Source organism: Microtus pennsylvanicus, chromosome 3 (genome assembly GCF_037038515.1).
Source record: "Microtus pennsylvanicus isolate mMicPen1 chromosome 3, mMicPen1.hap1, whole genome shotgun sequence".
NCBI lineage: Eukaryota > Metazoa > Chordata > Mammalia > Rodentia > Cricetidae > Microtus > Microtus pennsylvanicus.
Window position 1 is genome coordinate 120,582,341 of NC_134581.1, and position 25,275 is coordinate 120,607,615.

The 25,275-nt window shown below is 45.0% G+C and overlaps 1 protein-coding gene across 6 annotated transcripts in view; it reads left to right on the forward strand.

Annotated features, from left to right (window-relative positions):
• The window catches only part of Ndufaf6 (NADH:ubiquinone oxidoreductase complex assembly factor 6), a 146,569-nt gene extending 130,766 nt beyond the window's left edge, over nt 1–15,803 (forward strand). For all 6 annotated transcript variants that reach the window (XM_075966986.1, XM_075966988.1, XM_075966982.1 and 3 more), the window contains 5 exons: nt 1,363–1,465; nt 3,029–3,162; nt 4,595–4,696; nt 14,146–14,202; nt 15,656–15,803. In XM_075966986.1, coding sequence (XP_075823101.1) covers nt 1,363–1,465; nt 3,029–3,162; nt 4,595–4,696; nt 14,146–14,202; nt 15,656–15,784 — 525 coding nt within the window. In that variant the 3' untranslated portion in view covers nt 15,785–15,803. The remainder of the gene's footprint in view (nt 1–1,362; nt 1,466–3,028; nt 3,163–4,594; nt 4,697–14,145; nt 14,203–15,655) is intronic.
• Nucleotides 15,804–25,275: the final 9,472 nt, after the last annotated feature.

The window sequence follows — 25,275 nt, forward strand, 5'->3', positions numbered from 1 at the left end:
GTGCAGGTCTGCACCCCAGCACTGGGCATGTGGGGCTCAGGGTTAAAGGCCATCTTAGGCACAGTCAGAGTTACAAGGCAGCTTGGGTTACATGAGACTCTGTCTCAAAAATATTAAAGCTAAATTAAAAAGACTGAATCAGGACTCCTGCCTCACAATGTATATAAAAGTCAGCAATATAGTTTGATGGCCCATTGGGAACCTAAAAACAAAACAAACTTTGTTGAAAACATTGATGTAAACTGTAAATCTTTGTGATTTGAAATTAGTTGATTTCTTAAATATATCAAAAGTATAGACAAGAAAAAAAGAGATAAATTAAAATTCATTAAAATTAAAGGCTTCAAAAAGTTGAAAGCCCAGAGAGAATGGGAAAAACATTGGCACTTATCTGATAAGTGCTTAATTGATGCATGAGTAATAAAAACTCAGAGAGAGAACTTGGGGCTCAACCTGAAGATCTGAAAAGCAAAACAGCCAGCCACTGGCTCTTACCTCAATCTCAGTCTGAAAATGGCGGTCCTGCCTCCAGGAATCTCAAAATGAGAGTGAGAGCCATCTCCTCCCATTTTATAATCCTCTCTAGGGCTGGGATTGAGGGCATGCACCACCTGCTTTCTGTGACAACTAGCGTGGCTACTGGGATTAAAGGTGTGTGTCACCACTGCCTGGTCTGTAAGACTGATCAGGGGGCTCTTTTACTCTCTGATCTTCAGGCAAGCTTTATTTATTAAAATATAATAGAAATGCCATTACACTTAATGTCTAGCATATGTCAGGACTTTCAGCTCAGCAATAAAACTTGCAGAGAAGACATGAATGAACAGTAAGCCCTGAGAAGCGAGGCCTCCATGCCTGTGGGGCTGTCTGTTCATGCTATTCTTGAGCCTTATTTGGGAGGTGATTTGTAAACTCTGATATATAAGGCTTTGATGAGGGTGGGAATTATTTTTGTTTTTTGAGACAGGGTCTCATGAAACCCTGGCTGGCTTGGCATTTATATAGATTTTTTAAAAAAGATTATATAGAATAAAATACATATTTTGAATATTTTGTTTTATATGTATGAGTATTTTGCCTGCATGAATGTTTCATACAGCATGTGCAGGTATACCTGAGGAGGCTGGGGGCATTGGATCCCCTACATGCTAAGAACATAACCTAGGGTCTCTGCAAGAGCAGCCAGCATTCACAGCCACTGAACCAACACTCTAGTCCCATGCCTGGCTATGCTTTAATCTTTATTGTGCACTATATAAATCTGTTAAGTGATATTCTTATTTATTTCAGAAAAAAATAGATCAGCACTTTATTATAAAATAATAATTCAGTGGGCTTCACTTACATTTTCTTTGACTTCAGGAAAAAAATCTGGATGACAAAGCATATCGCAGTATCCAGGAGCTTGAGAATTATGCCGAGAACACGCAGAGCTCTCTTCTTTACCTGACACTGGAGGTGCTGGGTAAGTTGCTTTTAAGAAGTTTTAATAACATAGGTTCTTCTTTTTTATGACCATGAGACATGTCTGCTTCTGGCAGCACCAATCTACTTCAGAGAAGATAGTGGGCATTAAAGAAACTCCACGTGGAGTTTACTTTCTTTGTGGAAAAAGTAATTCACTGGTCAAAAAAAATACCCTTGCCTTGACTGCTGCCAGTATTGCTGTCCTAATTGGACAAGCAGGACACAAAAGAGACTCCCCAACATTGTCAAGATAAGGAGGGACAGCCCTTCAGAATGTCCTATTTCATAGAAAAGTAAGCCAAAGATGGATGCCCCAAAGTTGCAGAGGAGCCTTGGGTGACTGTCCAGGCAGCCAGATGTTTCCGTCATTACTCACATTTTTTGGAAGTCGCTTGCTTGCACTTTCCTGCGTACTCAGTTATTGTTTCCTTCTTGGGTCTCTGAGGGAGTTGAAGACTAGATAGTTACAGTTTTCCTTGTTTACCTGATGCAGAAAACAAGATAGAAAGTAAAGCTGGGTGGTGGTGGCACACACATTTAATCAAGGCCAGCCTGGTCTACAAAGCTAGTTCCATGGCAGGCTCAAAAGCTACAGAGAAACCCTGTCTCTAAAAACCATAAATAAATAAATAAATTAGGTACAAGATTTTGGACTCACCAAGAAAGGATAGATATGGAGTATTTTCTCTGAATTTGTCAAATGCAAATGAACTAGACATTGTTGATGTATTTATTACCGTATATATTATATATAGTTATTGTACTTATTGTATATAGTTTTTCTTATATTAATTATAGCCTTCTTATTCATTTTAGACAAAAAGGGGAAATGTAGTGGCATTCATTTGTATTTTTATAAATAAAACTTATAGACAGAGAACCTTTTTATTATCTGTGCACTATAGTCCTCTCGTAGTGCAGACTTGTCCAAGTGCTCACTCATGAGAATGCCTTAGGTTAGACATCAGGTAGTGCTGGTGGCCTCACCTTTCCCTGCAGCGTCTCCTGTGACCTGGAGGGCTGTACTTCTTCCCCATGGTGGGGGGATAGAATAAAATTGCTTACAAAATTTTACGAGATTTTCTTTTCTTCTCCTTTAAGAATATTTGAAATGACACTTTTCCTCTGACCTTGCTCCAACTTGGCAGCATCTTATGGTTAGATTACTGGGCCAAGGACAATAGTAATATCTCATTTGAAGAGAGTGAGCTGCCTTTATGTCAGACCCTAGAATACAGTCCCTCTTGACTGTCCCAGGCCTATCCTGCTGCACCCTAAAAGTAAAGTTATGACATTGTTTTGAGGGAAAAAATGAAACACTCAAGTTTCCCATGCAGTCCAATGAAATTCTCAGTGTATTCTTGGTGTGCTGAAGGTGGGGAGTTAACAAGTAGAGATCTGATGCCTGCTAACAGGAAGATGGTTGGCTCATCCCTGGCACCCACTTTCCCTCATAAATCCTATTTTTCAGATCTCAGACAGGATAAGTACCTTTCCTGGGTTCAGATGATGTCTCGTGCTGTTTCTGTTGATTTGCTATGCTTGGTGTCTGTAATTCTAGGCGTGAAGGATCTTCATGCAGACCATGCTGCAAGTCATATTGGAAAGGCACAAGGCATTGTCACGTGCTTGAGAGCAACACCCTATCATGGTAGCCGGAGAAAAGTGTTCCTGCCCATGGATGTCTGTGTGCAGGTGAGGCTGTGACCTGCTAGTGATCCTCTGGAGACACCAGGAGGGGGTGCTCTTTGTTTTGCTTAGTTTATCCCATTGCCGTTTGAAAGGGGGCGCAGCACTTCCTGCTTTTGCCCTGCATACTGAGATAGGCAAGCATGAGGCTACAAGGAGGAGGCCTGGATAACCTGCACCTCCTTGCCAGTGACAACTCCCTTAAGTAGTTGTAGTAGCCTCACCTGGGCCTGTGTGTTACTGTGTTATTGGTGGGAAGCTCAGGCTGAACTTGAACTTGTGAATCTTCATATAGCTGTGGATGATGCTGAATTTCCAATTCTTCTTCTCCATGTCTCCAGTGCTGGAATTGTAGTTGTTGGCTACCTCACCCAGCTGGAATACGTCTTTTAAAAATATTTATCTGAGATCCTGGTGATGGTGGTGCACACCTTTAATTCCAGCACTTGGGAGGCAGAGGCAGGTAGATCTCTGTGAATTTGAGGCCAGTCTGGTCTACAGAGTGAGTTCCAGAACTATACACAGCCAAAACTATACACAGAGAAACCCTGTCTTGAAAAACAAAAGAAAGGAAGAAAAAGAAAAGAAAAAAATGGTTATCAGGCTGAAGAGATGGCTCAGCAGTTACAGATGTTTATCAGAACTTTCGGGTTTTGAATGAGGTTCTTTATTGTCTGCCCTTTTGAACTTTTAAAAAAGATTTTTGTTTGTGTGTGTGTGTGTGTGTGTGTGTGTGTGTACATGGATGCCTGTGAAGGCCAGAGAAAGTCTCAGATGCTATGGAGCAGGAAGTTCTGAGCCATCAGATGTGGGAGCTGAGACTGGAACCTGGATTCCAGCAAGTGCTCTTAACTGCCGAGCCATCTCTGCAGCCCTCCTTTTCATCTTTTTGTGTTTCGTTAGGCTTCTCTCTCCACACATCATACACTGTATTAGTTGGGGTTCGCCACAGAAACAGAACTAGTACAAAGAGTGTGTATGCTAATGGCGGTTTATGACGCTGGCTTGCATCGTGGACACTGAGTAATTCAACAGTAACTGCCTGCACAGTGGAGCAGCTGAGAACCTGACCAGTCCTCATGGCTGTCAGTGACGGGTGGTTCAGTGCAGCAGCATGGCAGATGCGCTCACCAGCAAGGAGCAAAGGTGGTAGGCAAAAGCATTACTGCTTTTCAATCAGACGTCTTTACGTCTGCCCACCTGGGAGGTCTTCCCCTTAGTTAATCCTTCCAGAGACTCCCATCACAGACCCACCTACACGCAAGCCTCTTAGTGGATTGTATAGACAAAGTGGATAAGGACGACCAACCATTGCACACTTATACACAGTGTATAATTAGGCATTATCCTATATATGCTGCCTATCTCTGCCTGTCTTCTTAAGCAATATTGATTTTAAGTGTGCTTATAGATTCCTAAAATTGTATTTTCCTCGCAGCATGGTGTTTCTCAAGAGGACTTTCTGCGGAGGAGCCATGATAAAAATGTGAGGGATGTTATATATGACATCGCCAGCCAGGCACACTCGCACCTAAAGCATGTAAGTAGCTCCTTTGCCCGGTTGTTTAGGAAGTCGTCACTACTACACAGGGCTGTTTCTATGGCGTGTTGTGTGTGGTGGTTTGAATAGCCTTGTACCAGGGCTTTCTTTTCGGCCACCAGCTAGCTCCAAAATCATGACATGGAGACTTCTTATTAGTTATGAACGCTCGGCCAGGCTTAGGCTCCTCTCTACCTAACTCTTTTAACTTAACCTGTATCTCTTTATCTACATTTTGCCTCTGGGCTTCTTTCCTTCCTTCCTTCCTTCCTTCCTTCCTTCCTTCCTTCCTTCCTTCCTTCCTTCCTTCCTTTCTTTCTTTCTTTCTCGATATCCTTTTCCTGCTTCTCTTGTCTGCCTCGTTGGCGGCTGCCTGGCTTCTGGCGCCAGGTGTATGTCTCTTTCTCCCTCATTTTCTTCTCTCTCGAGCCTGGATTTCTTCTCATACTTATTCTCTCTACCCGTCAGCACCGCCTGTCCCTCTCCTGCCTAGCTATTGCCCGTTCAGCGCTTTATTAGATCAACCAGGTGCCTTAGGCTGCAAAGTGAAACAAATGCAACACATCTTTACATGATTTAAAAAAACAGCATAAATAAAAGCAACACATCTTTACATAGTGAGCAAAGGCAGAAAAAATGTAACACACCTTCACACAGTTAAGTATTCTGCAGTATAAACAACTGTAACACACTTTCAGAGTAAAATAATATTCTCCAGGATAAAGAAATATAACAAACCTTCACACAGTTCAAGAAATATTCTGCAGGATAAACAAATGTAACACACCTTCACACAGTTAAAGTAATATTCTTCAGTATAAACAAATCTAACACACCTTCACACACTTAAATATTCTTCAGTATAAACAAATGTAACACACCTTGACACAGTTATATAATCTGTATTATAAACAAATCTAACACACCTTAACACAGTTAAATAGTCTTCAGTATAAACAAATCTAACACACCTTCACAGTTAAATAATATTCTCCAGAATAAAAAATATAACACACCCTCACACAGTTAAATATTCTTCAGTTTAAACATATATAACACACCTTCACACAGTTATGGTAATATTCTGCCGTATAAACAAATATAACACACCTTTACTCAGTTAAAGTAATATCTGTAGAATAAACAAATGTAACACACCTTCACATAGTTAAATATTTTGCAATATAAACAAATAGAACACACCTTCAGAGTTAAATAATATTCTCCAGGATAAAGAAACATAACACACATTTATACCATTTAAGTAATATTCTGCAGTATAAACAAATATAACACACATTCACACAGTTAAATATTCTATGTATAAACAAATGTAGCACATTTAAAGTTATATACACAGTTAAAGTAATATTCTGCATATAAACAAATGTAACACACCTTCACACAGTTATAGTAATATTCTGCAGTATAAACAACTACAACACACCTTTTCACAGTTAAAGTAATATTCTGCAGTATAAATAAATTTAGCACACCTTCACGGTTAAATAAAATTCTGGAGTATAAACAATTATAACAAACCTTCACAATTAAATAATATTTTGCAGTATAAACAAGTATAACACACCTTCAGACAGTTAAATATTCTGTAGTATAAACAAATAGAACACACCTTTAGAGTTAAATAATATTCTCCAGAACAAAGAAATATAACACACCTTCACAGTTTAATAATATTCTGCAATATAAACAAATAGAACACACCTTCACACATTTAAAGTCATATTCTGCAGTATAAATATAACACACCTTTACCCAGTTAAAGTACCTGCAGAATAAACAATGTAACACCTTCACACAGTTAAATATTCTTCAGTATAAACAAGTATAACACACCTTCACACAGTTATAGTAATATTCTGTCATATAAACAAATGTAGCACACCTTTACCCAGTTAAAATAATATCTGTAGAATAAACAAATTTAACACACCTTCACACAGTTAAAAATTCTGCAGTATAAACAAATATAACACACTTTCAGAGTTTAATATTATCCAGGATAAAGAAATATAATACACCTTTACACAGTTAAAGTCATATTCTGCAGTATAAACAAATGTAGCATACCTTCATGGTTAAATAATATTATGCAAAATAAACAAATGTAGCACATTTAAAATTATATACACAGTTAAAGTAATAATCTGCATATAAACAAATGTAACACACCTTCAGAGTTAAATAATATTCTCCAGGATAAACAAATGTAACACACCTTCACACAGTTAAATATTGTGCAGTATAAACAAACATAACACACATTTACATAGTTTAAGTAATATTCTTCAGGATAAACAAATGTAACACACCTTCACACAGTTAAATATTGTGCAGTATAAACAAACATAACACACCTTCACACAATTAGTCATAATCTGCAGTATAAACAAATGTAACACACCTTCACATCTTTAAATGATCCACAAGAAGGCATGGCCTTCGTGGACCACGTGTTTTAAGGCTTCACCCATAGCAAATGACACTGTTGGGAGGTGTGAGCTCTTGGGAATAGGTGTGGCTTTATTGGAGGAAGTGTGTCACTGTGGAAGCTGACCTGGAAGTCTGGCCAGTGGGACACAGACGCCTGCTGCAGCCCGCAGATCTGGATGTAGAGCTCTCAGTTCCTTCTCCAGCACCATGTCCCGCCGTGACAGTATGGACTAAACCTCTGATCTGTAAGCCAGCGCTAATTTAATGTTTTCCTTTGTAAGTGTTGCTGCCGTCATGGTGTCTCTTCCCAGCAATAGAAGCCCTATCTAAGATGCTATGGGTTTTTTATATATGTAGCCTTTCTGTAGTGTATGTGGATTCTGACCTTTGCAGTCTTTGTCCCAGTGTTCATTGGATTCCCAGGGTTTATCTCAGGACTATTGGAAACTTTTCCTGCTCCAGAAACCCCCTCCCTGCCCTCAGCTGGGGATGCACCCTTTTGTGAGTGAGAAGCCTGAGCTTTCTCTCTTGGGCCCCGCTCCTCCCCAGAGTGTGTCTGCCATCCCTGCCTGCTCCTGTCTCCTCCCCTCCTGAACCTCGGCAGCAGCCAGCGTTCTCAGTTATCCTGTTGAGCGAGTGCTCTGCTCTAGCTGGCTTGGGGAGAGCCCATCACTTTGGCTGTCTCTCCTGCTCTCATGTCTTCCGGCCACAGCAGTTTGAGGCCACGGGAGGAATCTTCATGTTTCCCCACTGAACAGTTGCTCTCTCTGGCCTTCATTCCTTTTTGACACTTTTTTCACCTTGGAATTTACTTCAGTTCCACTTGGCTCTGATGGCTCCTAACTGGTTCCTGAGTTCACCAGAATCCACTTTAGTTCTTGAAGAGTTTGCTTCTTGGGAAGGGTTTGGTGGAGGAGGAGAGGATTAGAGAAAATAGTAGGGGGGAAGAATATGAAGTGTGTGTGTGTGTGTGTGTGTGTGTGTGTAATTATGAAAGAATCTTTTGAAACAGTTCCATTAGATAGCCCTGGATAGTCTAGAACTCACAGTGTAGACCAGGCTAGCCTCAAACTCATAGATCTGTCTCTTCCAAGTTCTAGGCCTTTCTCCCTGGAGATTGGTAGAGTAACTGACACTGAGAATCCATTTTTCCAAAGTATTTTATTCATTTGTTTGTTGTGGCAGGACATAGTGGCACATGCCTTTAATCTCAGAGGCAGGCAGATCTTTGAGTCTAAGACTACCCTGGTCTACAGATGGAGTTCTAGGATAGCCAGGGATACACAGACACCTTGTCTTCAAACAAAAACCAAACGATAACAATTATTAATTTAGAAGATTGAAAAAAGCGTATTTGTTGTGTAGTGCCGGAGCTTGTTGCCGAGGTCTTGCGCATGCTAGCAAAGCTCCCGGCTAGCCAGCGTCCTTGTTCCAGGTGATTTTCATAGCTAGGACTGAAAGCTACTGGCCTACTGGCTGCATGCAATCCACTCCCAGAAACAGCTTTAGAGCGGTGGGTTGAACCATTGAGGGGCTTTGGAGGCCCTCGAGAAGTGCAAGAAGGTGGAAGATGCTGGTACACGCTCAAAGCAGAAGGCTGACCGTAATCTAATTCTGCGTTCATTAGCTGTGTTATAGCTTCACTTTCCCCAGCTTCCAGGCAGACTTCCTACCCAAAGTGTTACTGAGATAAATGAGCTAACATACAGAGTTACAGGTAGCACCTGCCATGTAGCAAGTGCACTATAAGTTAGTTTGTATCCCCATCAAGTAAAGCTGTGGCATTTGCTGGTGAGCCTGGGTAGGAGTTCCACTGTGGTCTACACTGGCTGTGGATTTGTGATCCTTTCTTCAGCCTCCCGCATGTTGAGACGATAGGTGTGAGCTACCATGGCTGGATCTAGCAGTGCTTGAGACAAGAAAGCCCGGGAGCTGGGGGGCTGGAGAGACAACTCAGTGGTTAAGAGAGCAGATTGCGCTCACTAAAGGACCTGAGTTCAATTCCCAGCACCCAAATCACAGGCGGCTTACAGCCACCTATAACTCCAGCTCGGGCCCGGGGAGATCCGATCCTCTGGCCACCATGGGCACCTGCACTCAGGAGCACAGACACTCAAATGTACACATAGTTTTTAAGGAAAGAGAAAAGACTGGGAGCTGGGGGATGAGTTGGTGCCTCTTCACATCTGGCCCCACACAGCTTGGTCCTTGTCCTGACTGGAGCATCTCAGGAATGAAGAAATGACAGAGTCTGAAGGCACAGCACAGACACTAGACCAGCTGGTGTCTGCTCACTCTGAGGGCAGTGCCTAGTCACCTGGACACTCTTGTTAGTAAAATGGCAGCAGGAAGAAGGCTTAGCTAGTGTCAGTGGGAGGTTCTCTAGGAGAGCGGTCTCAGGCTGGAAACGTCTGGACGTCCTGTCAACAGTCACACACAGACCAGGGCAAGGTTTTGCCATTTCTCTGAGCCTGACTCGGGAGGATTTGCCATTGCCACGGGTCTGAGGTGGTGGTGGGACTGGACATGGCTGTGCTTCCCACAGTTCCCCTTACTTAGGAGAAGGATAAAGCTCTTTAGAGATATGTGCGTGCGTGTGTGTGTGTGTGTGTGTGCGTGCGCGTGTGTATAGCCACACCCACAATGACACCAGATAACTATGACAAGATGGGGGAGAGCAAGTCACAGGCTGCACGGTGAGTTCATACACAGACACACCAGTGCCAGTCAGAGATGCAAGACAGCATGTGCTTGGTGCTGGTCTTCGTTCGGTTATAGTTTGATTAGAGGAAGCGACATTTAGGGAGACAGGCCGCTGGAGAGTGCAGGGTTGTGCAGAATTGCAGTCACCATGTAAGAGGTTACCGTCAAAGCTTTAGTCTAGGTGCTGTTGCTCAAGGAGCGTGTGCCTCTAGATGAGGATGCAGACAGAGCCTGTGGCCACATCCATGCATCAGGTAGAAGGAAGCAGGGCAAAGGGCAGAGCAGGAGAACTGGGGTCTGCGTCCCAGAGCAGAGAAGAAAGGAGGATCACACGTCCCGTGCTGCAGAAAGGGTAGAGAAAGGTGACAGCACAGAGAACTAGGTGACCTCGGAGCTGAGACCACCGTGTGCAGTGAGGAAGTAGAGGGTGTAGGAGACAATGCTGACGGAGACTTGGACACCAGGTCGGTCTGGCCAGTGCAGGATGACGGCATCGGCCCGAGTGACCAGGTCTTCGTAGCCTAGAAGAGTCAGGCTGAGTTGAGACTGGGGTTTGTAGTAATATGAGCAGCGGCGGCGGGGCTGCGTCCCCAACATCCCAGCCGCCTGCTCGGCTAGCTTATGCCCCAAAATAATTACACAGACACTGTATTCATTTAAACACCGCTTGGCTCATTTCTACCTAGCCTCTTCTAGGCTAACTCTCGCACCTGGACTAGCCCATTTCTTATCATCTGTATAGCACCGGTCTTACCGGGAAGATTCTAGCCTAAGTCCATCCTGGGTCGGAGCTTCATAGCGTGCATCTTCCCTGGAGCAAGGAGCATGGCGTCTATCTGAGGCGTCTGCTCCAGAGAGGAGAGCTGTCGAGTCTGACCTTATTTCCTCTTCCTCTCAGCGTTTTGTTCTGTTTACTCCTCCCACCTATCTTCTAACCAATGAAATGGGCCAAGGCAGTTCCTTTATTAGCCAATGACCTTCCTCCATCATTTCCCCTTTTTCGGTTTAAACAAAAAAAAAGGAAGGCTTTAACTTTAACATAGCAAAATTACATATAACAGAACAGTTATCAAGTAAAAATTACAATAATCTTTATCATAACTAAGGAAAACTATAACTATAACTAACTATTTTTAACTCCATCAAAGACTCCAGAAAGATACAATAAGCAAACAAGAAAAAAGCAACTTTTAAAACTCTAGAAATGACAGAGACATCTCGCTGCCTGGACAGTCACCCAAAGTTCCTCTGTACCGTTGGGGCATCCATCTTCAGCCTTCAGGCCCATGGTATCCAGCAGACATTTCCATAAAGCAGGAAAATTCAAAGTCAGTTCAGTCACTATCTGTTGTGTCCTGCAGAATGTCTCACAGACTCTTTTATGAATCAGGAACCCCGAAAGATCATCTCACCTTAGGCAAGTTCAGTAGTCCTCTCTCTGTGGGTTCTCAGTGTCCAGTTTATGCAATAGTCCAGGCAAGAGCAGTTTCTTGCCTAAATGGCTATCAAACTCCATAAGGATCCTCTTCGATGCCCATCTTCCTCTTGAAGTAGATTGGTGCTGTCAGGAGCAGAGTGTCTCATTGTCATGAAAAGTCCTCAGTTATTAAAACATTTAAAATACCATATTCTGCAGTCTTTGAAAGATATGAAGAATGCCTATTTAACTGAAATATATCTCTAGATATCTAAAAAATCTAACTAACTACAAGCTTGACTATTATTTATGATTACCCATCAACAACCTATATTTCCTAATTATAAATTACATTTTAAAAATGAACTACACAATCAACACCTTAATCAAAATCAGAAACACTTATACATATAACAAAATTGACCTTAAATCTCTATCAATAAAGCAAAATCTATACTAATGCAAATTATTCATATCTATATCATATCCCCCTTTAAATGTTAACGTTTTATAAACCATATTTGGGAACATGGACGCAGTTTTTTCTCTCCAAACTGCTTCCTGCTGAATGGGGGCGTCGTTAATTAGGTCTTTCATGGTATAACCTGTGTGCTAGTTTCATCTCAGTTGGCAGTTGAGCGAAGCAATTTCCTGAAGATGTTCACAACAACCCTTCAGGAGGGCGTGGTCTATCATACCATATCGGGATAAATGCAATCCACAAGGTCTGATCCTCTGTGAAAACAAAAGAAGAATCTCTTTTCCAAAGTATTATATCCTTAGATCCAAATTCTGAAATCATACCCTCATGATATCCGTTCTGGTTCCACTTGGCAGCCCATATAATGAAATGTCTCTCTGTACTTAGCTCGTTCACAGTCAAAAATTTTAAAGAAAACACAATGTACATAATCCAGACTCTCTGTGAATTTTCCATTTTTACGTGGCTTATTTTTACTCTATCATTTTACTTTATTCTGTCTCTTTAAAGACTTTACCTTTTTTTTAACATTAACTTTATTCTCTATATTCTTTTTCTTCTCTCTCCCAAGCCTACGTACATTCATCCAACAGTGTGACTCGTTTAGCAGTCTGAATCTGTCCTATTGTGAATCTGCATTTTTTTACTATCCAGGAGCACTTTTGATTTGCGCCTTTAAATCACTAGGCACTTAAGAATCTAAGCTGTGACATTCCTAAGTTAACTTTTTGCTTTTTGAGCGTATATCTTTGACCTGGAATAACCCTGTAGACCAGGCTGTCTTTGAACTCTCAGAGATCCGCCTGTCTCTGCCTCCCAGGCATTGGGATTAAAGGTGTTTGCTACTACTTGAACTCACAGACATCTGTTTGTCTCTGCCTTCTAGGCACTGGGATTAAAGTGCTGTGCTACCACACCTTGAAGGCACAGAGGTTTACTTTAAGAATTTTAACTTTTAGTCTGCATATATTTTTAACACACTTTAAACCATTCAGAAATTTTCTCTGTATTTGAATCTCTCTTTACTGTATATCTCTCTTTTTTTTTTTTGACCACATGCATCTTTAATTTACCAAGCAATCTCAGTAGGACTAAAGGCGTGGCTTTGCCGGCTAGATGTAGCCCATTCCTTAGCTTTCCAGCCTCATGGCGGATATACAGGCTGCAGCCATGTTTATAGCCACACCTCTATGGCATTTCAAGGTCCCTGCCAGCCAGCGAGCTACAACAGACAACACTCAAGTTCTCTCTCTGTAGCCGGCCCTCCTGCCTCAAACAGTCAGAGTTTGCCCTGGCAGGATGGCCCAGAAAGCCGGCATTTTTAAACGCGCAGCTTTTTTCCTGCTACGGCTGAAAACCGAAAAGCATGTGTTCAGCTTTTCGTCAACACCGTTTAAGTGTTTCGTGGCAGGACCTCTTAATGAGATGCAGGCTTTGCAGCTAAAGCTGAGTCAGGAAGCCTCTCTTAGATGAGGCGCTTGCTTGCCTCTGGCAAGCAGAGTAGACCAGAGAAATTGTCACAATCAAGAAAACATGCTTTACTCTTTCTCAAGCTTTCTCAGGCTTTCAGTGGGTTCAGTTGTCCACACGTCTGGGCGCCATTTGTAGTAATAAGGGCGGCGGGGCTGCGTCCCCAACACCCCAGCCGCCTGTTCGGCTAGCTTATGCCCCGAAATAATTACACAGACACTGTATTCATTTAAACACCGCTTGGCTCATTTCTACCTAGCCTCTTCTAGGCTAACTCTCGCACCTGGACTAGCCCATTTCTTATCATCTGTATAGCACCGGTCTTACCGGGAAGATTCTAGCCTAAGTCCATCCTGGGTCGGAGCTTCATAGCGTGCATCTTCCCTGGAGCAGGGAGCATGGCGTCTATCTGAGGCGTCTGCTCCAGAGAGGAGAGCTGTCGAGTCTGACCTTATTTCCTCTTCCTCTCAGCGTTTTGTTCTGTTTACTCCTCCCACCTATCTTCTAACCAATGAAATGGGCCAAGGCAGTTCCTTTATTAGCCAATGACCTTCCTCCATCAGGGGTTAGCCGCAGACATCCAAATTCCAGGAAGAGTAGCTGATACTTGATCGAGGTGAAGTAATTGATGAGAAGACATGAACTCATCAGACACTAGGCAGGAACCCCGCTTGGAAGGCCATCTGTGCTCAAGCTAAGGAGGAGGCCAGGCTGGGGCCAGAGTCAGTGTGAGATGTAAGGCCCTGGAATCCCCAGCCGAGCCCTGAAGGAAGAGGCTTTTATACAACAGCGGAGACAAGCTGTTTCCTTGCTTTCACGAGAGGCCCTGGTCATGTCTTTAAACTGCCGCTGCTTCGTGCTCACCCTCAGAAGACTGTTTCAGAAGCTTTCCAACCAGCCTCTGTGTTTTCCTCTTCCTTCAAGGCGAGGTCCTTCCACAGAAGCGTTCCTGCAGAGGCCTTTCCCGCCTTTCTTCAGACGGTGAGTGCTTCAGTGGAGGAGGCTGGAGAACTCAGCGCAGACTGGGACTCATGCTTAGTATTTTTTTGGTCCCCACAGAACTTTTGGTTGTTTTCCTGCCTCCCGGTGGCATGCTTCGTCGTGATGGTCACGCTTGGGCTCTGAGCCGTCATCAGCACAGGCTCTGCAGCTGGTCGCATTGTGCTCTGCGCTGTCTCTGTCTAGCCTGGGGCCTTACTTTCTTTAACCCCTCAGTTTACTCACCAGTAAAATGGGAATGATAGAAGACACCATCCTGTGAGAGTGTCTCCCTGGTACCTGAACATGTAGTTGTGCCTGCCCACAGGGCATTGCTGAGCTGGCTACATCGGATTAACCCAGAAAGCTTGTTCAAAGGTCCTGGGGTGCAAGCCAGGGAGATGGCTCAGCTGTTCTAAGTGTTTCTGGGGACATGGATGTCTTTATTTTCTCTCTTTGAAAGTCTCATGTTGGATCTAGAGTGATGGCTCAGTAGTCAAGAGCACACTCTGCTCTCCTAGGAGACTGGAGTTCAGTTCCAGCACCCAGGTCAGGCAGCTCCAGGGGCTTAGACACTGGTGTCCTACACACAGATACGCGTAAATAATAAATCTTGAAAAATCTTTAATTTGGTCAGATAAGGTGGTACACAGCTGTGTTTGAATAAAAATGGCTCCCATAGGCCCATAGGTAGTGGCCCTTTTAGGAGGTGTGGCCTTATTGGAGAAGATGTGTCTCTAGTGGGTGGGCTTTGATGTTTCAGAAGCTGTAGCTAGGCCAGTATGTCAGGTCTTTGCTGCCTGAGGATCCAGATGTAGAACTCCCCAGCACCCTGTCTGCCTGCTGCCACCATGTCCCACCCTGATGCTAATGGACCAAACCTCTGAACTACTATTACCCAGTCTCAAATGTTTTCCTTTCTAGGACTTGCTGTGGTCATTGTGTGTTTTCACGGTATAAAACCCTAACTAAGACAACAGCTTTAATCCCAGCACTCACAGGGCAGAGACAGGAGGACCTCTATGAGCTTAAGGCCAGCCTGGTCTATGTAATGAGTTCTCGGCTGGCTGGGGCTACATAGGCTGGGGCTACATAAAGAGACCCTGTCCTGGGAAAAAGAAATGTTTTTCTTATGTGATTATCACCTCCGGAAACTAAAGTCGCTTTAGGCTTGGACTTTCCCTTTGTCTATGAAACAAGGTCTTACCATGTGGCCCAAATTGGTGTGGTTTTCACGCTCCTGCCCCAGTTCCCTCAGTACTCTTAACTCTTTAGCCCAGGTTGGCCTTGAGTTCACCATGAGCACAGGCTGACACCACACTAATGGCAATCTGCCTTCTCCAGTTTTCTGAGTGCTAGGATTGCGGGGGTGGCCACCACGCTAGTTGTCCTTTTTCTCTAGTTTGTTTGGGAAACTTGATCATTTTATCTAGTAACCAGCGTTCTCTTTTTCCAGGTTACTCTAGAGGACTATTTAAAGAAAATCCAGCGAGTGGATTTTGATATATTCCATCCATCTTTACAGCAGAAGAACACATTACTTCCATTATCTTTGTATATTCAATCATGGAGAAAAAGATATTAAAATAATTTCATGTTACTGATACTGGTTTCATTTTAGTTTATTGGTTTAAAAATGTGTGTTTTGGGTTCTTGTTTAGAAAGGATAAGAGCTAACATATGTACGCATGTACGTGTGTGTGTGTGTGTGTGTGTGTGTGTGTGTGTGTGTGTATGAGAGAGACAGAGAGAACCTGGAGCCAACTGATTCTGCTAGAATGGCTGGCCAGACAATTTCTTGAGATCCTCCAGTCTCTGTCTCCAATCTCTGGGGTTGCAGGGATATAAACAGAGTTTCTTTCTGTCCCACCAAGTCCTGCAGTCATTCAGTTCTAAACATACAGAGGCTTATAACAGTTGTAAACTGTTTGGCCTATTAGATCAGGCTTATTATTAACTAACTCTTACAACTTAAATTAACCCAAAGCCGGGTGGTGGTGGCGCACGCCTTTAATCCCAGCACTTGGGAGGCAGAGGCAGGCGGATCTTTGTGAGTTCGAGACCAGCCTGGTCTACAAGAGCTAGTTCCAGGACAGGCTCCAAAACCACAGAGAAACCCTGTCTCGAAAAAACAAAAACAACTTAAATTAACCCATAATTCTTTTAACCATAAACAAATTGTTTATGTTTATCAACCATAAAACAAATGTCTGTGTTTATCCACGTGGCTTGGTACCTTTCCTCAGGCAGTCTCATTTTGCTTCCTCTGTGTCTGACTGGTGACTGACTCTGCCTTTCCTCTTCCCAGAATTCTTAGTCTGGTCACCCTGCCTATACTTCCCAATCAGCATTTTATTAAGCCAAAACGAGTGACAAATCTCTACAGTGTACAAGAGCATCTCCCACAGAACAGGGGTACTTAGCTGCCCCAGCTTTTTTCCGTTGAGCTGTATTCCAAGCACCAGAGCTGGGGGGAGGGCATGTAGTATTTTAATGAGTGTGTGTGTGTCTGTGTGTGTGTCTGCCTTTATCGGTTTATGTGCAAGAACCCACAGAGGCCAGAGGGTGTTAGATCCCCGGGAACTTAAGTTCCAGTTGGCTGTGAGCCACCTGATATGGATATGGGAAGCTCTGTAAGTGCTCTTAACATCTGAGCCAGCTTCCCAGCCTCCAGAGCTAACTTTTTACTTAAGGAGAAAAGGTATTATTGCATGGGTTCAAATAGCTCACAGAACAGCTGTAGAACTGCTGGGGGCTGGGGATTGGGGGCTGGGACCCTGCTGAGATCCTACCATCCTCCCCCCTCCCCCCATACAGGGCTGCTGTGCCATCACTGGGAAGTTGGGATCCCAGGACGAGTCTGGTGAGAGGGAAAGTCAGTCACCTTCCCTTTCTGCCTCACCCCTCGGTAACATGCTGCTAGCCAAGGGTCACATGCTCTCTGTAGCTGCAAAATGCGTTCATTTTGGGCATGAATGCGTTCTGTGGGTCATGACCCCTTTGGCAAAACTTTGTCTCCAAAAATATTTATGTAACAATAACAGTAGCAAAATTACAGTTGTGAAGTAGCAACAAAAATAATTTTATAGTTGGGGGTTACCACAACATGAGGAACTGTGTTAAAGGGCTGCAGCCATGGGAAGGTTGAGAACCACTGAGTTAGGGCAGGAAAATGAGTGTAAAGTCTGAGTAGTCTTGTGTTGAGGGCTGTGTAGCCCTACAGCTAGTCTTTCTAACTCAAAATTGATTGGTAGTGATGAAAAAGACCTAAGTTTAAGATTAAGCAGCGATCCACAGCCTGCCGCTCAGGTGGGTGCTAGCTACCCACAGACCACTGGCGGGAAGACATCCATGGGCCCACTCAGTACCTTGTGGCACCAGGCAGGTGGGTCCTGTTATGATGAACAAATACATGGTAGAGAAATGGCGGAGAGAGAGGAGTGGGGGCGGGGGAGTTCGTGCACTGTGGAAAGAGGCCAAAAGGAAGAAATGAAGACAGAAGTGGGCTGATGGGGAGGTCTGCTCGCCACCCGGGGCCATCGTGATGTCCAGGCCTGAGCTGCCGCCAAGGACCATGACTAGGTCTGTGGTACGGTTGCAGCTGGGGTCTGTACTGATGTCTGTGGCCAAAGGAACCTGTTACCTGTTCACTGCTACAGAGCAGCAAGTGCTCAGTAAGTGGACAAGGAGTGACCAGGTGGGTGTGTTTTCCTGTGTAGGCTGAGGACTTAGATAAGGTGACAATAAGACCGTGAACAAAGGGGACCAAGGGGAAAGGTGGGGTCCTGACTGCTTTGATCAACACGAGACAATAGAGAGGACACAAGAGAGTGGAGTGTTCTCAAATGGTGAGCATCCTAGGGCATCCTGAAGAGATGCCCAGAACGATGAGAACTGGGGTGGAGAGAGAGAAAGCAGCTATGGCAGAGAAGGTAGAGCGGAACTCCATCTCCCTGGGAGTGACAGGGCCAAGGGGACTCTGAGGAAGTCCGCCAGGGAACAGGCAGCTGCGCGGCTGCTGCAGTGCTGTTAATTCAGTTGGAAAATGACGCTGTCACTCATCACTGTCTCCAGAGGAGGGGCCCTCTCATCCATCTTTTGTTCTGAGAACAAAGAGCCCCCAGTTTCATGAGTGTCCCGATGAGCTCCCAAGAGCCTGGGCTGGACGATCAGAAAGAGGCTGCCTGTTCTAAAGCCGAGTTCTCGTCACAAGAACCGGCATGGGAGGAACCGACTCTGGAGAGTTGTACGTGGGGCTGACGCACTCCACACCGAAGAAATAGGGAAAAAGGAAAACAGTGGAATAAAAACGTTCTTTGTATTAGCAAGTATTTATTCATGTTTAAGTAGTTTTCTCATAACTATAAATTAAGTTAGGTCTCAAAATTGTCCACTCATTTTCTTGATGTTCTTTCCTCTTTCTTTGGTTTGAGTCTGACTCCTGGACAAAGCCAGACATATGGGAACCTCTTTCTCTTTTTGTTTTTGTTTCTTCGAGACAGGGTTTCTCTGTGTAGCCCTACCTTTTCTGGAACTCATTCTGTAGACCAGGCTGGCCTCAAACTCCCAGAGATCCGCCTGCCTCTGTCTCCCAAGTGCTGGGATTAAAGGCGTGTGGCCCCACTGCCCGGAGGGAACCTCTTTTGAATGTGCACCATTGAGCTTCCTTTGGTACCAATCTCACAGCTTGATGGCAATTCCAAGTCCTAGCCAACTGGACTCAGACTCCCTCGGAGGACAGCAAACCACAGCCAGAGCGGGTGAAGTCCTCTTGTGTCCTACCTGGACACGCAGGCTCCATCTGCCCCCAATGTTTGTTACTCCTGTGGTTTGGGTGTAAGCTGCCCCCTAATTCTTTCTGTTAGGAGCTTGTTGGGTGATAGTATGGAATCTTAAAGATGTAGAATCTAGACCAGGCTCATGTATCCTGAGAGCTGAGGCAGGAGGATCACTACCCGTTCAGGACCAGTCTGGATGACATGGTGAGAACAGAAGTCCATGGGTCACTGTGGGTCTGCTATGGAAGGAGGTTAGGACATTGTCCCAGGACGTCTAAGCTCCCTGTGAGCGAGATTATGGCCAAGCCCAAACCCTAAATCACTCCCCACTTCTGTGTGACCATGCGATCTCTTCCTTTAACATACGCCCCCTGTCTGTGCTGGTCTTTGCTGTAAAGCCCTCTATGCTACTGGGATTTTCAGTCTCCCAAACTGAGCTAAATGAACACAACAACAAAATCTCATTTTGGATGTTTTATTGTAGTAACAGAAACTGGACTAATTAGCACAGGAGGTATCATATGGCATAGAACGCAGGTTTTGTAACCTGACATCCACAGAAAGTTAACCTGAGGAAGAACTGGTAGATGAGGGGGTGTAATTAAGAGACTTAATTACTTGATTGACCAATTAATTAGTTTTTATGTTTTTATTTGTAGATAAGTCTTATATAGCCCAGACTGACCTCAAATTCTTTATATAGCTGAGGTCAACCTTGAACTTCTAACTCTCTTAACCTCTACCTGTCTCAAAAACAAAACAAACAAAAACCAACAAACAAAAGCCCCAAAGCAAAATAATAGTGAAATCAAGTAAAGCCCAAACAAACTTGGGGATAAACTCCTTGAATAAAGGGTTTGAGTTGTGTTTCCAGAACCCACTCAAGGAAGGTTTGAACCTGGCTAATCAAGAATGTTTATGCCCCAGAAGGGGGTGGTGGTGTGTGCCTGGAACTCCAGCACTTCGGAGGCAGAGACAGACAGATCTCTGTGGATTCCAGGGCATTCTGGGGCTGTATAGTGTGACCTTGTCTGAGAGGAGATGGGGGTCAGGATTTCATCAGGCGGCCCATCGGATACCTTCCTGTCTGGTTTCGCAGCCTCTGCAGACTAGGGATAGGGATTTAATTTGTCTCCTAGGTATAAGTGAAAAAAGGTGGGTCTTAGCTTACAGATGAACTACTCCCTAGAGGTCACTGGCCAGATTCCTGTTTCAGGGTGAGACCCTGTCTCAAGGCAACAGCAGGCAGAGAGGAGGACACCTATTGTCCTGCTCTGGCCTCTGTCATTTGCTGGTCACCTCCATACTCATGGGCACATATACACCACACACACACACACACACACACACACACACTCCCTCCACACACACACACACTCCCTCCACACACACACACTCCCTCCACACACACACACTCCCTCCACACACACACACTCCCTCCACACACACACACACACTCCCTCCACACACACACACACACACACACTCCCTCCACACACACACACTCCCTCCACACACACACACTCCCTCCACACACACACACTCCCTCCACACACACACACACTCCCTCCACACACACACTCCCTCCACACACACACACACTCCCTCCACACACACACACTCCCTCCACACACACACACACTCCCTCCACACACACACACACACACACTCCCTCCACACACACACACACACTCCCTCCACACACACACACACACACTCCCTCCACACACACACACTCCCTCCACACACACACACACACTCCCTCCACACACACACACACTCCCTCCACACACACACACTCCCTCCACACACACACACACACTCCCTCCACACACACACACACACTCCCTCCACACACACACACTCCCTTCACACACACACACACACTCCCTCCACACACACACACTCCCTCCACACACACACACTCCCTCCACACACACACACACACTCCCTACACACACACACACTCCCTCCACACACACACACTCCCTCCACACACACACTCCCTCCACACACACACACACTCCCTCCACACACACACACTCCCTCCACACACACTCCTTACACACACACTCCCTCCACACACACACACTCCCTCCACACACACACACACACTCCCTCCACACACACACACACTCCTTACACACACACACTCCCTCCACACACACACTCCTTACACACACACACATATACACTTACACACACACTCCCTCCACACACACACTCCTTACACACACACACACTCCCTCCACACACACATATACACTTACACACACACACTCCCTCCACACACACACTCCCTCCACACACACACTCCCTCCACACACACACTCCCTCCACACACACACTCCCTCCACACACACACACACTCCTTACACACACACACTCCACACACACACACTCCCTCCACACACACACTCCTTACACACACACACACACTCCTTACACACACACACACACACTCCCTCCACACACACACACTCCCTCCACACACACACACTCCCTCCACACACACACACACACACACTCCCTCCACACACATACACACTCCCTCCACACACACACTCCTTACACACACACACACTCCCTCCACACACACACACTCCCTCCACACACACACACTCCCTCCACACACACACACACACTCCCTACACACACACACACTCCCTCCACACACACACACTCCCTCCACACACACACTCCCTCCACACACACACACACTCCCTCCACACACACACACTCCCTCCACACACACACACACTCCCTCCACACACACACACACACACTCCCTCCACACACACACACACTCCTTACACACACACACACTCCCTCCACACACACACTCCTTACACACACACACATATACACTTACACACACACTCCCTCCACACACACACTCCTTACACACACACACACTCCCTCCACACACACATATACACTTACACACACACACTCCCTCCACACACACACTCCTTACACACACACACACTCCCTCCACACACACACTCCCTCCACACACACACACTCCCTCCACACACACACTCCTTACACACACACTCCCTACACACACACACACACTCCCTCCACACACTCATTCATAGATGTGCACTGACACATATACACAGATTCACACGTGCTCACACATATACACTTACACACACACACTCCTTACACACACTCATTCACAGATGCACACACACACTCATTCACAGATGCACACTCACATATACACAGACTCACACATGCACACACATATACACTCACACACACACTCCCTCACACTCACACACACACTCATTCACAGATGCACACACTCATTCATAGATGTGCACTCACACATATACACAGATTCACACATACACACACATATACACTCACACACATACTGACAGACACTTGCACATGCACACAGACTAAAGAGAAGTGTGGATAACTTACTCCACTTTTTGAGTTCGTCTTAATGTAACAACCACAGATCACCAACACTTTTCCCTTCTGAGATTGTTTATGTGTTATTATGAAACAGAGGACCCTACAGAACAAACATTTTCTCTTTCCTATGAGAGGTATAAGATTTTCGACCTCACTACAACCGCTTTCCATATGGACTAAGTTTAGACTGCTAATAAACGTGGAAGAACGTAGGTGGTGATTGCTGTCAACCTACAACACTCACCCAAGAGGAAGGGTTTTCTCTGTGACTTAAAGAGGAAGGTCACCAGACAGTGGTGGTGCACGCCTTTAATCCCAGCACTCGGGAGGCAGAGGCAGGTGGATCTCTGTGGGCTTGAGGCCAGCCTGGTCTACAGAGTGAGTTCCAGGACAGGCTTCGAAACTACACAGAGAAACCCTGTCTCAAAAAACAAAACAAAAGTCTCATATGGGCTGGAGAGATGACTCAGAACTTAAGAACACTGTTCTTCCAGAGGTCCTGAGTTCAATTCCCAGCAACCACATGGTGACTCACAACCATCTATAATAAGATCTGGTGCCCTCCTCTGGCCTACAGGAATACATATCAGTACACTGTATACATAATCAATAAATAAATCTTAAAAAAATAAAAAGAGGGAAGCCCCATGCAGAAGGCTCTGGTAATGAGGCGGAGGCCTGGTTTGGGCCCTAAGCGTCTGGAGACCTGTGTCTTGAATGTTCTCTTCCGCCATTTCTTCATGCTCCACACAGTTGAAACCTTCCGGTCCCTTACTTCTACTGCTCCCCTCTGCTGTCTCATCCCTGAAGTATTTCCCATTGTAGGGCATCTGTAAAATAATTAATCCTCCCCTAGAAGAAACAACCTTTGAACAACTCCTCTGCTGACCTTCTCGTTGCCTCAGGCCTCACAGGAAACATCTACAGACAAGTCCAGGCTCTTGCCTGGCTGTGGGATGCAGACAGTTGGCTTCATTTTCAAGAATAAGGCTTGGAATAAAACATGACGAAGTCTATGTGACCAGGAAATTGAAAACAAGCTTAAACTGACCGAGGGAGGAAACTCCAAACGCCCCATCCAACCTGCTCCCCATCCACATCAGCCCCATCCAATCTACCCCGACCCTAGCCAACTAACCGGTTCCCGTCTGTCCACCCAATCTGCAAGGAATAATTGGGCAATCACAAAGTGACCCTGAAGTGGGGATCTCTGTAAGAGTTAGGTTCCAGATTGATTTCCTGTTCATGTCTGCATAGACCTAAACAGAACAATAGTGAACAGAACGGCAAAGCAGGTAATTAAACTCAAAAGGACAGGCAAGTAACACAAATGTTAGCGTGGCAATTGAAGCTAGAAATTCTTTTCCTTCTTAAAAGGAAGTCAATATTGCTAATGAAGACGAAATGATCTGAGTGAAGTGTTTGGTCTGGATGTTTCCCACTCTCCATGGCCTCTGACTCCGTGGGTATCAGGCCATCAGATCCACCGCTTTATACTTATGCCAGAACCAGAGCCAGTTAGCAGGGAATCAACAGCCTTAGAAGTGAAATTCACTCAGAAGGTGCTGGAACATATCGCCTAAAACGATGCAGTTCTCGGCTTAATTCACGCTCAGGAACCTTTCTGTGAAAAGCTCTGACTTGGGACGGCCATTGTGTCCTCCAGCGGACGCATTGTTCTCTACTTCCTGGGCTTTTCCTGCGGGGCTTTCGCACGCTGTACAAGGTGGGTGTGACAGCGGCTTTGTTTATTCTTGTAGCTGGACAGACTAGAGCTCAGCAAACTCAATTCTTTTGCTTTCTTCTCCCCTCCACTCCTCAAGGTTACTCTAAAAAGCAGGATTAAAATCAGCGTTGGCTGCCTCCCAGCTGCAGGCTCCACAGAGGCTTAAGCCGGGTCTTAGGGCAGGTATTGTTTGCTTGTTCAAACCATGCAGTTCTGAGTCAGGTAAATGAGCTTTAGCCAGATGAAAGCCAAGTGTCTAAAACGCTTCTTTTCAGGACAATTTTCTTTATAGTAATTGTTTCGCTGCTTTTGCAATACGTCGTGTTCTCAACAGGGAAAGAGTCTGTTTAAACTTCGCTCTCTGGGGACGTGGTCCGTGTTCTTTGGATCTAATGACATCTGGCAGCACCTGAAGTTCCCGAGTAGCTGACATGATGTCACAACACTGCCTTTGGTTGCTTGTCTTTTAAATATTTATTTATTTATTGAGTATACAATATTCTGTCTGTGTGTATGCCTGCAGGCCAGAAGAGGGCACCAGACCTCATTACAGATAGTTATGAGCCACCATGTGGTTGCTGGGAATTGAACTCAGGACCTTTGGAAGAGCAGGCAATGCTCTTAACCACTGAGCCATCTCTCCAGCCCCCTGGTTGCTTGTCTTTTAGTCAGCTTGCTTCCTAGACTCCTAGGTCTGGAGGAACTTTATGGGATCAGCTGGCTGCAATTCATACCCAATGCAATAATCTCTACCCCAGCATTCTGGGCGGTAACCATCACTCCTTGTTCCCAACATCTCGAGGACCAGGCAGGCACTCACAGCTGAACAGGGAGTTAAATTGATTTTTTTTTTTCAGACAGGGTCTCACTACATAGCCCTGACTGGTCTGCAGCTTGCTGTGTAGAGCAAGCTGACCTAGAACTCACATAGGTTTTCCTGCCTTTGCTCCACAAGGTCCGAGATTGCAGGCACACGCACTACTACTCCTGGCTTTAATTCCATATTAAATACTGGATTGCTGGGTAGTTCATCATGCTGCCACAACACTCTACATTTTTTTTCTCTGTAACTTTTGTTCTTTGGCCCTAACATGTTGCTAGGGCAACTGAAATCAAATAATTAGAGTTGCCCTTTGCTCT